Source organism: Actinia tenebrosa, unplaced genomic scaffold (assembly GCF_029948245.1).
Source record: "Actinia tenebrosa isolate PJP-AT-01 unplaced genomic scaffold, QUT_ActTen_1.0 PGA_scaffold7__59_contigs__length_16204524, whole genome shotgun sequence".
In the NCBI taxonomy this organism is placed as follows: Eukaryota; Metazoa; Cnidaria; class Anthozoa; order Actiniaria; family Actiniidae; genus Actinia; species Actinia tenebrosa.
In genome coordinates this window covers 7,255,200-7,273,224 of record NW_028292584.1, presented here as the reverse complement: position 1 = coordinate 7,273,224, position 18,025 = coordinate 7,255,200, and the positions used below count along the sequence as shown (strand labels likewise).

At 38.7% G+C, this 18,025-nt stretch overlaps 1 protein-coding gene across 2 annotated transcripts in view; it reads right to left on the bottom strand.

Moving 5' to 3' along the window:
- Positions 1-18,025, bottom strand: part of LOC116298959 (uncharacterized) — a 39,751-nt gene that overhangs the window by 14,528 nt on the left and 7,198 nt on the right. For both annotated transcript variants that reach the window (XM_089040061.1, XM_089040060.1), the window contains exons 6-27: positions 17,587-17,775; positions 15,381-15,607; positions 14,799-15,046; positions 14,475-14,693; positions 13,139-13,397; positions 12,565-12,879; positions 11,751-11,989; positions 11,116-11,221; positions 9,919-10,080; positions 8,757-8,888; positions 7,958-8,089; positions 7,059-7,271; positions 6,482-6,707; positions 5,698-5,747; positions 5,371-5,521; positions 4,540-4,708; positions 3,870-4,135; positions 3,571-3,731; positions 3,059-3,218; positions 2,155-2,290; positions 1,204-1,396; positions 540-642 (exon numbers count right to left, since the gene is read on the bottom strand). In XM_089040061.1, the coding sequence (XP_088896187.1) occupies positions 540-642; positions 1,204-1,396; positions 2,155-2,290; positions 3,059-3,218; positions 3,571-3,731; positions 3,870-4,135; positions 4,540-4,708; positions 5,371-5,521; positions 5,698-5,747; positions 6,482-6,707; positions 7,059-7,271; positions 7,958-8,089; positions 8,757-8,888; positions 9,919-10,080; positions 11,116-11,221; positions 11,751-11,989; positions 12,565-12,879; positions 13,139-13,397; positions 14,475-14,693; positions 14,799-15,046; positions 15,381-15,607; positions 17,587-17,775 (4,056 nt within the window). The remainder of the gene's footprint in view (positions 1-539; positions 643-1,203; positions 1,397-2,154; positions 2,291-3,058; positions 3,219-3,570; positions 3,732-3,869; positions 4,136-4,539; positions 4,709-5,370; positions 5,522-5,697; positions 5,748-6,481; positions 6,708-7,058; positions 7,272-7,957; positions 8,090-8,756; positions 8,889-9,918; positions 10,081-11,115; positions 11,222-11,750; positions 11,990-12,564; positions 12,880-13,138; positions 13,398-14,474; positions 14,694-14,798; positions 15,047-15,380; positions 15,608-17,586; positions 17,776-18,025) is intronic.

Sequence of the window (18,025 nt, the reverse complement as noted above, 5' to 3'; positions counted from 1 at the left end):
TCAGAAGCCCATTACTAGGAGCATCCATTTCCCATACTGGATCTGTGAGCCAGAATATTCCCAAATCAGGAGCCCATTACTAAGAGCATCCATCTCCCATACTGGGTCTGTGAACCAGCATATTCACAGATCAGGAGCCCATTACTAGGAGCATCCATCTCCCATACTGAGTCTGTGAGCCAGCATATTCACAGATCAGGAGCCTATTACTAGGAGCATCCATCTCCCATACTGGGTCTGTGAGCCAGCATATTATCAGATCAGGAGCCCATTACTAGGAGCATCCATCTCCCATACTAAGTCTGTGAGCAAGCATATTCCCAGATCAGGAGCCCATTACTAGGAGCATCCATCTCCCATACTAAGTCTGTGAGCCAGCATATTCCCAGATCAGGAGCCCATTACTAGGAGCATCCATCTCCCATACTGGGTCTGTGAGCAAGCTTATTCTGAGATCAATAGCCCATTATTAGGAGCATCCATTTCCCATACTAGGTCTGTGAGCCAGCTTATTCTGAGATCAATAGCCCATTACTTACTTGGGATAAAGTTAAACATCAAGTGTTGTTTTTCAAGTGACAGATCGTTGTTTTCGCATGTGCTGATCAATACCAAGTTTTCGTTGTTTCCAGGTTTCATTGACTATAAAATACAATATATTTAAAACAATTTTGTTAGAAAACAAAATTCCTGTACGTTATTAAAACGAACAAACAAATATTATCACAACATTATTTTTAATACTTTTAAATTTTCTTTGGTTTTAAGATACGTTTTAAATATATTTACAAATAATACCCCCTTTTTAGCTTGGGGGCTTTGTTTTCCCATCGCAGACCGCGTGTCATTCTCTAGACTATGATTTCTTTGTTTAACGGCGGCATATTGGTAGTCACATGAATATGGATCCAACTCAAACAAAGAATCTTATATATTCTCAAGAGAATGACACATGGTCTGATATGGGAGAACATTATACTATATAAGCCTCTTTACCTTGGGTGTAATGTTGCTCATTTCAAACTACGTTTCATTCTCTAATGCCTCATTACTTTGTTTAATGTTTTCAAGAGAATGACGCTGGTTTGATATAGGACAAGATTACACCCTAGGTTATCAGTACTTTGATTCTTTTACTCGATTATCTTATTATCATTAGTCATGAGATTGTAAATCCCTCAATTAGATTTCGCGTTATCTTACCGCAGATCTTGTGTTCACACACTTTCGGCTGCCAACGTGCTGGAGTGAACCTCCTTTAGTAAAACTGAACTTGTTTCCACCACAGTTAGAAAACAATCCCAGAGTTATGCCATCGACTATCTTGCCAGTCGGAGCAACGCACTTGCCGCTTCCTTTGTGTATGAGATAACCGTTTTCTAGAGCAAATTCCAGTCTAAAAGAAACATGAGACGAAGAAATAATTGGTTTCTTAAAAAGCTTGTATTCTCAGAGAAAAATTTCAAATACGAATTATACAAAAAATTATAAATTATACGAATTTTTAAGACTGATCTTTCTTTTAGAGAATTGACATTCTTGGTTAATTTTTATAGCTTTTTGATTCCTTGATGGAACATTTTAAGCCAAGAGCAGGAGCCAATGAGCGTAATGTTTTCCTATTAATCCACACGTGTCATTCCCTTGAGTATCATTTCTTTGTTTAACAGTTGCGCATGAAAAGAAACACGAATATTGATACAATTTTTCCAAAGAATCTAATACTCAAGGGAATGACTAGCGGTATTAAATGGGACAACGTGATGCCCTAAAGGTCTTATGTTCTATTTCTGCAAGGCTTTCGGTTACATGAAAGTATTCAACATTTTCCACACATCAGTTCACTGGTCAATCACAAAGCATTCAGTCGAGGTTGAAAGGTTCAAATTTGAATAATCCTTTGAAAGTACCTTGGCGTCTCGCTTGAGCGCTTTGTGTTTGACCAGTGAACCAATGTATGGAAAATGGTGAATAAGGTGATCTTACGACTAAGTCTAACATACTCTCTCCTTTTAGGTAGCTGTCTCGCGGGCCAGGTAAAAACGTGCTAGCACACACTAGAGTCACTCTACATTATTCATGTAAATGGGCCCTTAATTAAACTCCATAGGATATAATGATAAGCATATTTTCTGTGGGGCAGACATTTTTTACCTCTTCTCGTTACAGCCAGCGTAAATAACTAGTTTCGTTCCATCAGCCGGGACTCCATTACCACCACCAGCGACGTGAATACATTTTAAAGAACCCAAATGGACAAGAGATCCGGGACCATTCAAGCTGACATCACCTTTGGAAAACACAAAATAAGACAGTTAGGAATATAGTCCCTTTTCCCATGCGGTACATGTAAATACCCCTATATCCCTTGCTTACAGACTCATTACTCTTGTTTAAGACAAGATCGTCAACAAAAGTCAACTTTAATGTAAAGAATGGGGACCCTAAAGTGAAGGACGGCAACGACGACGATGATGGTATTAATACAATAGCAAAAATTGCGCAATTCAATAGACACCGTTGGTATGTACCAAACACTGTGTATCATTGCCGTCTTATGCTAAGTAGTAAAGAGAACGGCTACGCCAAAGGCTTATCTTTGCTGATTTTCGTTTTAAGTAAAGCGCTCCCAAAAGACGTCACTTGACTCTTAAACAGGGGTTGAATAATGATTAAAATACTAGGCAAACGTGAAATAATAATATAATAGAAGGTTGCAGCGCCTTGATTTAGCCGACGTTGTCGTCCGCGTTGCCCTGCAGGCTAAGAGGTCCCTAATGTGTAACGTGAACGATAACAGTCTTTGGAGGGGTGGGGGGGGGGGGGGGGGGGGGGGGCAATACAGTAAATCTATGAGCAGGGCAAGTCCAACCTAGATTTGGAACCATCGTTTCGCAGCGTTGTCAATGAAATAATTTACAACTCCTAGTTGAGGTTGGACTTGATGAACACAGCAAATGTATGAATACATCATATGCAACCTCGACTTTGAACTATTTTTCCGTGGTCAAGGACAGAATTTGGTCACTCAAACGAATTTTAGGAAAGGTGCATTTACCTGCTTGCCAACAGACGTTCACTCGTCTTCTTTTGACTGTTCTGACCACAAGATCACATTGGAAGTTCTGATCATCACGTGATGGATTGCACGTGGTCTGGATCAGTTTGTTCCCGATGGAAGCTCCATTGGTGTCAATACAATGACGACTCCAGATGTTCTAAATGATACACAGATTATAGACCTCTTAAAGTACGTCGGAATGCAACTCAATTTGGAGGACACAACAATAGGTTTTCAATTTTTTGATGTTTTTGATCGCTTATAATTTAGCTATTACTTAGCCTGAAATCTGTTAATTTTCATATGCTCTTTCTCGTCATGGAATTTTTTTTTTTTAAAGGATGAATTATCAATGGTTCCCGGTCCTTCGGTCGTATCTAAAGTGGCCAATTGAGATGAAGAAGATCTCAGAGATGAAGTAAAGGCTCCCCATTGAGAAAAAGGCTTTGTTTGTTTAAATTTTACTCTTGCGAGAAAATGGCGTCAAAACCTGTGAGACTTCTGCTTACCATTAGTTGTCCTTTTAGCGTATATGCCCATAATTGTCTTTCATCGGTATCGTTGCATCCAGTAACCTTAACGAAAGTATTCTTAGCATTGCTTTCCACGTAAAGACAGCCGCCCTTTCGATCATCAGTGGCTGCCTGTTGGTTCTCGATGGAGAATTGCTCTGAAATGTTATAAAAAATATGAAAACTTGAGTCCCTTCTAGTACAACCTCTGGGCTGATCTAAGTCAGGGCATGGCTAACTCACAGATCAAACCCTGAAACAACCTCTGGGCTGATCTAAGTCAGGGTAATACTCACCAGACATCTCGAAGTCAGCAAAAGGATTTGGTTTATCGTAGTATTCCTTCTCAGTATCTGTCCTTCCTTTAGGATTCATCTTATCCTTGTACCAGTTCGTAGCCTTCGTTGATCCGCCTCGCAGACTTTCGATCGGGTTTGTCAAACTAAACGCGAGCGATAGGTACAGACGTTTTCCAAATATGGTCAGGTCTACCGCAGCATTGAACACCATGTTCTTGAACATTCCTCCGATATAACTCTCCATTGCAAACTCGAATTTGATACTACGATAAGAATATAGAAAGGAAAATATATCATCTATCTCAGCGCAAACCGTTGATCCAAAGAGCGATATATAACAGACACACCATCCAGCCTACCCCATCGCCTGCTGAAGTATAGCATTAGAAACGTCGTAGTCCTACTAAAAACGACCCTCAGTCGTGAGACAAATAAAAAATTATCATTTATTTTAAAATATATCTTACTAAACATGTTTGAGTGCAATACGACCGGGTGGGTACTTTTTCGAGTCTGCGTATTATGTTGAGTTGAGCTCGCAAGGGGAATTAAGAAAAAATACAGAGTATTTTAAAAAATGGCCCCAGTACTCTACCCTATCTCTACCTACGTACGTAAGCAAGAAATAACAAATGGTCATCTCTGCTCACTGTGTGTTAGATGTTACCTGTGTACTCTGAACAACTGTGTAAGGACAAAGTTGATCGCTTTGTTGACCCAACCGCATGCGGCTTCGACTCCTTTGAGGAAACCGATGGCTACATCCAGGACATTACACAGACCTTTACCAATGTATTCAACGGCTTTACATGTACCTTCACAGAGGTATGATACAGCTGGAAAATAAATGAATCATTATTTGTATTGAGCCCTGAAACAAGCAATGGGCTGATCTAAGTCAGGGCATGGCTAACTCACAGATTAAACCCTGAAACAACCTCTGGGCTGATCTAAGCCAGGGTACAGCTAACTCACAGATCAAACCCTGAAAGAACCTCTGGGCCGATCTAAGTCAGGGTACGGCTAACTCACAGATCAAACCCTGAAACAACCTCTGGGCTGATCTAAGTCAGGGCATGGCTAACTCATAGATTGAACCCTGAAACAACCTCTGGCTTGATCTAAGTCAGGGCATTGCTAACTCACAGATCGAACCCTAGACTGGGCCGATCAAATTCAAGGCTTGGCTAACTCTCAAATCGAATAGATATTTAGCTTGTTTTGTTGTTGTTTTGTTTTGTTTTTGTTTGTTTGTTTGTTGTTGTTTTTGTTTTGTTTTGTTTGTTTTGTTTTGTTTTGTCTTTTTTTGTTTTTTTGTTTTGTTTTGTTTTTGTTTGTTGTTTTTTTTTTGTTTTTTTTGTTTTGTTTTGTTTTGTTTTGTTTTTGTTCGTTTGTTTTGTTTTTTGTTTTTGTTTTTTTTTGATGCGGGAAAACCTGTAAACAAGAAGAAAACCCTTGGAATCAGGGAAGAAATCCCCCCTGAATATCACGTACTTACTTTTACAACCACCCCCGACGATGCCCTCGCAGATCAGTTTACTGATGAACCGTCTCTTCCTAATATGAAGTGAAAATAATTCGTGTCTTTTGTCTTGAAGTTCTCTCTTTCGTCTCCAGCCCTTGAAGATCTTCTTGAAGAATTTACCAACCTTAAGAACACAAAAAGAAAAAATCATTTCTAATTACGGGCTCAACTGTAATTACAGCTATGAATAGAAAAATTCCAATGTTCTATTTTTAGTACCATTATGTCATCGATAATAAAAAGGGCAGAGGCAAGGAATTGATTAAACTCCAGCTTATCTATAATACATATATGACTCACTGGTGCAAGGGCCTTGCCAATCTTCTTAACAGTCTTAGAAACCCATTGACCTGTCGATTGGAAAGAAAAAACGTTGCAACTACTGTAACCGGGGCCACTTCCACCAGTTAGACAAGAGAACCAATAAAAATTAAGAATGAAAACAATACATTCCAACTTTGGGTAGTTGAGCCAATCAGACACCTAGAATGCACGATAGTTGTAATTTGTATTACAATTTGTGATGATTGGTTCTCGCTGTCTAGGTTGTCCCAGTTATAGTAGTGACACTGTAGCGTTTACAACACTCAACCATCAAGAAGGATTCTGGTATTCAACTTCTTCTACTTCGTGCAATTACCGCTGTGTTCCTTGATCACAGACTCATTTAGACTGGGTTAGCCTCACTTCAGTCTCAACGTCAAACTATTGACAAATACCGACGGTAAAGTAAAGAATGTACAATTTACAAAAATACGAACATTTTGAAATTCCAGGGACATTCACTGGCACATTCACTGGAACTCTAAACTGGAGAATTGACCTTATTCGTGGTGTGACAACGTTTTCCCAATTCAGCATGACAAACCTCTGGGGGATTGAAGAACTATTGTTTTGAAACTCGTCGGGATATCATCATTATTCCTTTCGTATCCTTTGGGATACTCATGGATTTTTCGAAGAGTAAAAACAAAAGAAAATGAATCCCCTGGAGGTTTGTCACGCTGAATTGGGAAAACACTGTCACACCACGAATAAGGTATATTACTGGTATTAAGACGTAAAGAGTGTGATGAAGAATTACCTGCAGCATTGACGACTCCTCCAACCCATTTACCGAACTTGTCCAGAGCTCCCTTACAATTCCTCTCCGCCTGTTTACACTTCAAGTTTCTACACTTATCGCACTTGAGTGACATCTTTCGTTTGCATTCGGCTTTCTTTTCGATCACGTGTTGACGTGCCTCGCTCAGTTTCTTTTGTGCCGCCTTGAAGGCCTGGTCAACTGCTTTTGCAGCAGCATCCAGTGCCTAGCATAGAACCATGAAATAAAGCAAAACGTCCTTACTCCATTCAGTATTACAAAATAGATATTTTAAATATGTCTTTGGAGTACAAATTTAAACGCGTTAGCCTTACCGCATCAAGTGCCTAGAATAGACCCATGAAATAAAGCAAAACGTCCTTACTCCATTCAGTATTACAAAATAGATATTTTAAATATGTCTTTGGAGTACAAATTTAAACGCGTTAGCCTTACAGCATCAAGTGCCTAGCATAGAACCATCAAATAAAGCGAAACGTCCTCACTCCATTCAGTATTACAAAATAGATATCTGAAATATGTCTTTGGAGCGCAAATTTAAACGCGTTAGCCTTACCGCATTGAGTCCACTGAGATCAACTTGTACTCTGACGTAAAACTTGGAGCCATCAAAAGAGAATCTTAGTCCATATTCTGCAGCGACGAAAACTTCTGCTTTAATTAAGTTCAAGAAGTTTCCTTGGACGAGAAGCTCCATATGAGTCATGGTCATGTTCAGACGAGTATAAACACTGATGGAAAAGATTTCTATGTAGCCCTCGATGTAAGCCTTGGGAGAGATAAAAGTTCACTTTTAATGTAATAAATTCATGAAAAATTATCAGGGAGCATGTTGCTGTATGTGATGCCTCTCTGGTCACTGTAACACTACGGTCAAAAATTGCGATCGATCCTCGGCTTCACTATCATATGTTAATGGAGTTGCTTGTTGGTGCTCTCTTGTCCTTCGAGGTTTTGCATGGAGATCTCCGTTTTACATTCCTCCACAAAAATTAAAAATTCCCATTTGATCAGAATGAATGCCACATAGGGTTCGTGCTGAGGTAGCCACTTAAAATTCAAGGACTATCCAAGGAGTGTACAAGGACCCAAAAATGAATTTTCAAGGAGTATGTTCAGCTAAATATGCCAAGGTTTTACACGGTGGTTGCACATGGCCGACTTTCAGATTTTCCAATCTTTCTGACTAGATCTATTTCAGAACCATGCAAGTAATGATCAAAGCAAAAATTCAAGGAGTTTTCAAGGAGTTTAAGGAGTAGCACGAACCCTGGCCACAGATTTGTTTGTAGGCATTGGATATTAAGTGCTGCCCTGATAAAGTATGGACAAACAATAAAACAAAATAGTTGAGATAAAATAAAACAAATGGATATTTGCAAAGACAAAAAATAAAAATAAAAGATGTATAAAGATGATGTAAAGTAATCATGGATGGATAGCGACGATACTTACATCCCAATATATAGGATCTTTTCTCATGTGGATAAAGAATTTGGGACCAACATCAAGCTTTGAAGGACTACGAACGAGTTTTGCAATGGAACCGATTTTAACTGGGTCTGGTTGAATGTCAATGTAAATAACCTGAAAAAGACAAGAAATAAAGCCGTCTAAGTCGGTACTTTAATAATGGCGGGGAAAATGGTCGGGAAGCCATTTCAGTGTTCCCGTACAGAGTACGATTCACGGGTCATACGATAACCTCTTGTTATGGGAAGCCAATTCATTGTTAAAGCAGTTTTTTTGTAGGACAGTGAAAAGCTCGGTGCTGTATGCGTGCCTTGTAACGACCGTGATTTAGCCTGACCGTGATTTGGCTTGTCCGTGTCCTCGCCAATTTTGTGCTGTGTTTCGTGCATTTGATTATGGAGAGTAAATTCTCGTGCAATATTGTTGAGCTGGCGTATCGCTTGCCGTGCGGAGACCGTGTTCGTGCCGTGAGCTTTTCACAGTCATACAAAGCTGCTCTATTAGTCTATGGAATATCGAACCCTGTACGTCAGCAACGCGTAGGTTTTTCACTCACGCGATAACCATTCTTATGAGAAGCCATTTCAATGTTACGGCATGTACGTGCCCCATTTATACGATAACCATTCTCATTTAAAGCCATTTCAATGTTATGGCATGTCGCGCCGTGTACGAATTGTAAATCAGTATCGTACGTGCCCCATGTATGCGCTAACCATTCTCATGGGAAGCCATTTCAATGTTGCGGCATGTCGTATCGTGTACGTGCCGAAGAACTTACAGTGTCTGATATCTGTAAGTCAGCAAAAATACTCCATCCAAAGATGTTGAGTCGTCCCTTTAAGGTAAACCCTTTCAGTATATATGGACCACCTGCCACCCTCAGGTCTACAGCTTCTGTAGCATAGGCAGCCTGGAATAACACGAAGAACAAGTAGAAGTGAAAAAAAGGTTATGACGATAATAAGGAATATGATAATAAAAAAAGAAAAAAGAAAAGAAAAGAAAGAAAAAAATGCAAAGATGGAACCAAAGAAAGTGGCTGGAAGCATGTGAAATATCAAAGCAAAAGAACATTATTTCTAATAGAGACAGCGGCAGAATTCTGCCAGCAAATTACATAAATCTTTTGTAATTTTCAATGCTCGTGCTTTCGGGTTTGTGCGTGCGATTCTATTGCTTGCGCATATATAGTAAGTTTGATCTTGTAGTTTTGTTGATATTGTAACTTATCATATGACCCGTATCTGCCCGGGCGCGCGCTCTTAAAAAAACCTTCAGGAAAATGGCGTGGGCAGGGCCGTACGAATCCGTTCGGCCCTGCTCGAAACCTGCGACCGTATTTTCTTTTTTTTTTTCTTTTATTATTTATCTTTTCGTGAGTGTCATATGATAAAAATGCTTATTGACTGAGTTAGGTTGGCCCGTACGGCCCTCCCACTCAGTCAATAAGTACATAGTATTTTAGTTCCTCTGAGGATGACCGTGTCGGTCGAAAGCTAAGGGAAATATTAAATTATTTTAAGTTTGATGAATCAACCTTATTTTTATAATGATACAAGGTAATGTATGATGATGATGATGAGAAGGAGGAGGACATAATGATTATGGCAATAATAATAATAATAATAATAATAATAATAATGATAATATTAATAATAATAATAATAATATTAATAATAATGATATTCATGATAATAATAATAATATTTTATCTGGCAGCTTTTGCTGATGTGGACCTGTGGTACTTGATGATAATAATGATTATAGTATTAGATGATGATGATGATTGTTATACCTAATGATGATGATAATAATGATATATGATGATGATACTTGATGATGATGGTGCTCCATGATGATTAGAAGGAGGAGGATGATTATGACGGCGGTCATGATGATGATAGATGTAAGCTTAATCTCATCGAAATGGTTCTTCTTACCTTTGCCCCTTCTGGAAAACCAGTAACATCGATGGGTTCAGGAAGCTTGATGTTTCTTGAAATCATTCGACAAATCTTTCCTATTGTCAATGCAGTTATATCACCATAATAGAACTGTGGGCTGCCGATGCCAAAGTAACCCGCTCCTCCAAAACAGTGGCCCTATATGGAATGAAGAAGATGTTATTCAGTCTCATACAGGCAAACATTGCCAACATAAAATGAAATTGTAACGAAGCTGTATGGTCATTGTTAATCACCGAGGAGGGGGTGGAAGATCAACTGATTCCCCCACCAGGGAGGGGGTGGAAGGGGGGAGTTGAAGGAAGGTCTGAAACATAATACAGATCAACTGATTCCCCCACCAGGGAAGGGGTGGAAGGGGGGGAGTTGAAGGAAGGTCTGAGACAATACAGATCAACTGATTCCCCCACCAGGGAAGGGGTGGAAGGGGGGGTGGGGGTTGAAGGAAGGTCTGAGATATAATACAGATCAACTGATTCCCCCACCAGGGAAGGGGTGGAAGGAGGGAGTTGAAGGAAGGTCTGAGACATAACACAGATCAACTGATTCCCACACGAGGCAATATCTTTTTATAATCCCCTCTCAATAGTGTTTGCTACTTTCTCATTTTTGATATAATCTGTTAATAAATACCAGCTCTGTTGACCGCATTCCCTGAAAGGAACTATGGGTCAACTATTTTTGGTTGACATTTTGGGAGCAGGGACCGAATATAATGTAGATTTCTTTTGTCAATTCAAAAGAAATTCAGCCTAATGAGTTCAACTAGCATTTATGATTAACTTAAAGAAAGGAGAATTCATATTTCATGGGTTTTCTTGGCAGAAACATGGAAAAATGCTAATCAAAATAGAGTGTCAAATCCTCAATTCTGATTGGTTGACCTTGAGTTCGTTCTGAAGGTCAACTCAGCTGGTAAATAGTGTATCTCCCCTTCAGCTATCTAAAAACCATGTAGTATCCCTCATTTCTACGAACTCTTATCCGGCAAGCCGTCATTATAGACCATCTGCATGTGACGTCAAAGAGGTTTAATTTGGAGGACAAAACAACATAATTTTAATCTCCTGAGAATTGGAAATCTATTGTCATGTCCTCCATATTGAGCTGCATTCTGACATACTTCAAGGGGTCTATTGAGCAGATCAATTGTTTATAATTTATATTACTTACATCTACTTTGAAGTCAGCAGGAAGCAAACAGTCGTACCCAAACTCTGCTCTCATTCCAAACTTTATTCCAGTGATAGGTATTGGCGCCCCTACTTTATACGCCAGCCTGAAGAAAATATTTAAATATTAATGAAATTCTCAGAATGTGTAAAAGTTTTTTTTTTTTTTTTACATACTCAATAGTCCAAAGATTTTCCCGGCCGAAATTGTCGTTCGCGTAATTATTTTATAAGCTTACCTTCTTTGGAAGTGAACGCAAATTTCTTTTTGGTGATTTTTCCGTCATTTAAAGCTTTGAAATGTCGAAAATATGAATAAAAATGTGCAGATATTATAGCACAGAAACACTTGAAATCGTCCTCCATCTTGAATTTTGCTCAGGACCTGGCCTTTGACAAAGGAAGCCCAAAACGTTTAAAAGCACACAACGACCAGCTCATGTTTTCTGCCATACAGTTTCTCTTATATAAAATGTTCCTCAGTAAAAAAAAATTATTGGAGCTATTTTTAAATTGAAGTCAGACGGTGTGGTTAGATTCGGGCCTTCGGACCTTCGGGTGTTTTTCAATCAAAAAATTGGGTTTGTATTATTCTTTAATTTTTACTCTCGATATAAAACAAACTTTCTTACTTACCCAAACATGATATTTCCCAAGGACAACCATTTAATAAAGAAAGCTCTTCTCCACATTCCACGGAAATACAGCATACCAGCCACCTGGTGTTTTTGAAAGTCGTATTCAATATTCCCTCCCAAAATCAAGTCATTTGACGGCGCAATGATCCCATCTCGGTATACTTCTCCGTTGACTGGGATTTTGACTTCGGCTGTGAAACCGAGGACGACGTGTCTGTCTGTTGAATTCCAGTCGGCCTACGAATGGAAAGGAACCTAATTATTTTTCAGCATTTTCTCTTCATTTTGTTTCCCATTTCTTTCTAAAAAAATTTTTGAAGAAATAGAAAACGCACGGGCGTGCTGTGTGCAGTTGTAATGCACGCGAGGTTTGGCATAACACGAGAGAAGTGTTAGGAGAAGCACGACGCGCAGCGGAACTCAAACAAAGATATTTTTTTCGAGAGAATGACACGTGATTTTAAATGGGAACACATATCAAGCTCTACTCTATATGTTAGTGTCGAAGTTGGAGTAGAGAAAGCTCACTCCATATATGGTATGATCCATTCCATATTTGGATTGTGCGGAAAAGCGGCAAACAAAAAGGCAGTCGTTTTATAACGAATTCGACATGAACATTTTTGAAGAAGAAAAGAAAAGAAAAAAAGACAAGTAAAAAAAGAAAAACTTTGGAAAATCGAGGAAGGATAAGGGGACGATGCTAACTCGTGGGTCTGCCTCGCAGACAACAGACACAGGGAAATACGACACTCAATGTTTAATATGTGAAACATTATACCCAATCTAAGGAAGTCTAATAAAATACTCACTTTGACGTAAAGTTCGAGTTTGTTAAAGTAAAATCCCTCGCCAAGGTGAATGTTAGTAAAGCCAGCCTTTACAGTAACTTTCTTCCATTCAATCAACCCGTTTATGTAAGCCTTCGCAGTGGGGCCCACGATGTTCTTGGAGATCTCACAAAACTTGTTTCCCTTGCAATCCTTAGGCAGCACGAGTTGTGCACCTATAAAGAGACCCTGGGGTACAGATCTCGTGATTTGACTTTTTAAGGGTTCTTTAGAGAAGCCTGTTTCTTTATCGATCAAGACTGCTTGAAGTTTTGGAGGACTAAACGCTACGCCGATCTACAAGGAAAGGATAAGAAATTGTAAAAAAAGCTTAAAACTCCCAGTTAAGGTGATAGGCCTTAGGAAAATCTCTGGCTTTCATTCAGCTTATAAAAGTCTTTGAATCTCATTATCTGCTTCAAATGCTGGCCACACACTGACCACCATGTGATGAACATTTAACATGCAACATGCAACATGCAACATGCAACATGCAACATGCAACATGCAACAACTGCATTAAACCATAGCGGTATGAAGATATATAACAACCTACCTCAAATTCGATTCCAAGAGATTTTAAAAAATCAATATTCATATTCGATAGTTTTTCTGTAAGAGCTCCAAAAGACTCACGATCAAACGAAAACCCGACAGCAAATGCAAGTGAACGAAGCCTCAACGATCCTAGGATTTCCACGTGAACTGGAACGCCTCCTGCATTAATTGACGCAGTAAAACGATACGTAGCACCTTTGGCTAACTTGAATGCAAATTCTGCTGGAGCCATCGTAAACTCCCAGAGGCCAGCTTTCCTGTGAGCAAATGATAAAAAAAAAAAAAGAAATATATATCGTGTTATGTGTTCTGATGCTGGACTTAGCCTCCATTTGATATAAAATTTTGAAGTGCATTCTTTACTTTGTGAACATTTTGAAACTGAAATGAGACTAAACCCTGATGGAGAGAGGGGGTAAAGTGTGCACCGTCGGCTTCCATTGATAGCAGTTGAATTTCAACTGAAGGAACTACCGACGTTAAATATAGGTGCTTTACCTTTACCTTTTCTGAAATGAGTCTGCAGTCAAGGAACACAGCGGTAATTAACGACTTGGGAAAAGTTATTGCCAAAGTAAACGAAGACTAAGGCCCTGGCTAAACGAGGAAACATTTTTCCAGAAACATGTTTTCTTCAATGTTTCCAAAGGTGGCAATACTGTCAGGAAACATCTGGAAACATGTTTACTCAATATCGATTAGCGTATGCGCACTTTCAAGTTAGAGCTAGCGTTGCTAAGTAACGAACTTTTAGAATGTTGACTTTCGTGGCTAAACGAGGAAACATTGGGAAGCATTGTTTCCAAGCGTCTTCGAAACATGAAATGTTTCTACCGCACAGCAGAAACATTTTTGCGTCTTGGAGTCAAAATTTGTTGCACGTAGCAATGTTTCGCATGTGGCTAAACTTGAAAACATTGGGGAACATGCGCGCGGGAAACATGTTTCTGGAAACTTGTTTCCTCGTTTAGCCAGGGCCTAACGTCTAAATTTGTGGGTCAAAATATGGTATGGTGTGAATTTTTAGAACGATAGAAGGAGTAATAGCTGAGATATAGATAATTTAATGCAATAAATATCATCGTATTTTTAATCGTGTTTGATGCTGGATTTAATGTGAATTAAATCAATGCAAGATAAGTGACAGTAGATTTGCGAGGCTCAAATGCCCAATATTTGTATTTCTACTTTTGCAACAATCTAAAGTTCACAGAATTGTAGGCGCACAACCTTGTTTCCTTTTCAAATATTAAGATTTTCAAACTCAAATTGCGTGACGTCACACTTCGGTACTGTATGCTCGAATAGTTCTAGGGATAAAAACGATAACTTACTTCAAGCCATTTTTGAAAACATCGGGAACAGAACTGGACGATACTCCGAAAAAGCCCATGATTTGATGGAATTTGATCGAGGAGCTTTTACCGATGGCATAGGCGCTGCCTGTGTGAACGTCTTTCTTGACCTCTGTTTTAAAAGTGACCAGTGGAATTTTCTTGTAATTGCCCTTGGCTTTAAAGGTCATTGTATTTCCCTCGGTGTAATAAGAAAACCTTATAAAAGAAAGAATAAAGATTTTACAAATTGACATCAGATTTTGACGCACGACGCACGACGCACGACGCACGATCAAAAGTTTAAATGCACTAAATTTTTACCTGACATCTCTCAGTGTGAATCCATTTATTGGCACATATTCATCTGCTGTAGCAATTTGGAACTCATATTTTTTCAGCTTTCTGTAGTAGTCCGAAGCAGCTTCGTCCAAAGTGACGGTCAACCCCGTGACATACTCATACATACCGGGTTTAGTCATGGCAGGAAGTGGGTCGGTTCTGTTGTAATATGTAGCTTTATTGTTGACCATTTTTAATATGTGAACTGGATCGATTATTTCTATGCAAACCTAAAGATACATGCAAAAACATGTTGACTTTGAATCAGTAAAGGAAATGAAATTCGAATTAGAAATGTTGAAATGTCAGACCACGTGTCATTCATAAATGAAAGATTATCATTTCGCTGTTAAATGGTTGTGCATGAGAAGACACATGAATATGGATACAACTTAAACAAAGAATCTTATTCTCAATGGAATGACATGTGGTCTGAAATGGGAAAACATTACGCCCAAGAGGTCGATGGACCAAATTCACTAGGGCATAAAGTTTTCCCATTTCATCTATGTCCATGGTTTTTTTTCATGCACCACTGTTGAACAAAGAAATGATTGTCAGTACCTTCGTGTACTTCTTCTTTGGGTCAGTCTTATCATCTTCTATCTTTACCCCGAACCATGCATTCTGCAATTCTGCTCTCATAAAACTAAAAAGGCTCGACACTAGAGCCGTTGGGATGCTTGCTGTAGTGGCACCTTTGGCCGTAAACTTCTCGTCTGTATCACATTCCAACTTGATATACGAATTTGGGTCAGTTGGTACCTTATCAGGGCGGTTTGGTATGTACACTGAAAATTTAGATTAAGAGGAAATGTTTTTCAATAACGAGAAATAATGGTAAAAAGAGCCAAAAAATAGACTTTCGTATGAGATTTGATCCCAATTTTCGTTTTGGGTTAACACTCAAAACCTTTTTTTAACAGTTAGAAACTGATGTACTATGATAAAACGCTTGTTTGAAGCGGTATTTACAATTGTACAAAGATGTTTTGTTGCATTCGTGTTAGGATGTTGCTTTGTCAGGCTTTTTTATAGAAAATGTATGGGAAATAAGCAAATGAAGGCCTAAACCTCATTTTCGAATTTTTGCTTTGGTTTAACACTTTGATTCCACTTTCATCGGTCATCTCCACTTCCAAACAAGTTCAACTTTCTGAATAACAAGATTTTAGCCTTGTAACAACAGCCTTTCTTTAAGAAAATAGTTTTTGGTGCTCACCGCTTGAATACGAAAAGAATTCTCTCTTAATAATATTTTATCAAACAGTTATTGGCTGAGGTTGAGCGTGCTATCATGTATTATAAAGACTTTGTCATGTGCGAAAATCAACTAGGACTGCAGAGATCTAGATAATTCCTCTTGACAAAACGAATGACAGACTAGGTTCTAATCCGCTCAAAGACTGATAAATATTTTAAGTAGAGAGATATCGGTTACACTATGACAAAGGATATTTTAAAAAAAGCTGTCTATTCTTATTTCTTTTTTGAAATCAAAAAAAGAAAATTTAAAAAAAAAAAAATAGACAAAAATTTGAGTAGGTATAATATTTAGGTCACCCATCCAAGTATTAACCCTCCTCAGGCGGGCTTGACTCGTATCTTGAACGACAACGATTTATCCACTGGACCACGGTTTCAGGTGAATCAGCATAACAATAGCCGTGAAAACAATTCACCGAATAGACTAGACTTTTTAACATTATACTTTCAACCGATTCCGTGCGTTGCAGAGATGCAAGGGATTAGCCGATATGGTCTGGGGGCCGGCTGGTCTCTCCCCTGATGCTTCGGCTAGAACATTTTCTTGCGTAATTCGTACACCCAAGGGCAGAAGGATTTAATCGCCGTCAGGTCCGAAGTCCATACGCCGCCTCAGCTCTGCGGATGTCTCGGGGGTATGGCAAAGTGGAATCGTTTGGTTTTTTTTCTTTTTCTTTTCTTTTCATTTTTTTTTTTTTTTTTTTTTTCATTTTTTTCTTTTATTCTTTTTACCTTTTCTTTTTTTTTCCTTTATTAAGAAATACATATTTTTGATTAAAATCCAAATCTCGCCTTATCAAGATGTTTTTCTTTTTTAGTTTAGTTTTGTAGTCGTCTTGTTGTTGCTGTTGTTGTTGTTGTTCAGTGTTGTTGTTGTTGTTGTCGTTATGCGTGTGTTTTTTTTCTTCCTGCAATTCAGTTAGTTCGTTTTCAAATTGTTCATTAGATCCAAACCCGTAAGATTCGTAATATTTTTAAGGAAACGTTCCTCATTCCTTGCTGCTTACATTCGATCAAAATCCAAAAAATAAGCTGTGCTTTCCTGGTTTGAAATGCTTCATGAGAATAACTGTACTAACAAGAGCACGCTTTTACTCCACTTAGTTTCTCAGCACTTTCTCTTCATATATATTGCTATGTTTTCTGATTATAAGCTGATTAATGTAGGTATCAAATTTCTACTCAAACGCTTTGCCCGGTCTTTGTGCAAAAAGGTCATGTGCAATCCCGAATTTTTTCTCCCAAGGGCTATTTACAATGTTATATGAAATAGTCAAGCAGTAATAATAAAGTGCATACAATGCGTGAACAAGTTATCAACTAAAAAATATCGTACAAATCAGTGCAAAGTTTCGTAGTTCTACGGTCTACTGAGGTCTGCTGAACTTACTAATTCGTGCAAAGTTGTGCAATTTCTTACAAAGGTTTTAAGGGATATATATAAGGTATGCACTCTAGTTATTCTATGAAAGTTTGCAATCAAACTATAGCTTTTTATAATTACCAGAGCATCCTTGCTCAGGTGTAGGGCAGTCTCTCTTCTCAACACCAAGTCCACCGCACTCGTCACCACCGTTCTTAGGAGGAGGGTTGTTGCAGGATCTGCTTCGAGAGGACCATCCCCTGAGACAGTATTTTCCCTCTGTACACTGTGACCATGATGTCCATGCTGACCAACCACCATCAACGGCACCTAAAAAACCGTCATGACAAAGATTGAGCACTATTAACACAGCCCTCTCTGACTAGCTTCCCTAAATGAGACAGAACCGCCATTTTACATGGCTATCCAAGCCATGGCATAGATATAGCCATTTACATATATATTTTTAGAGCAAAGACAGCACCTCCTACTTAGATATTTTAAATCTCTGAGTGTTGGTCGTCCTTGTGTTTGGACCCACGAGCTCTTGCAGCTCAGCTAATTGTGCTAATTTTTCTCA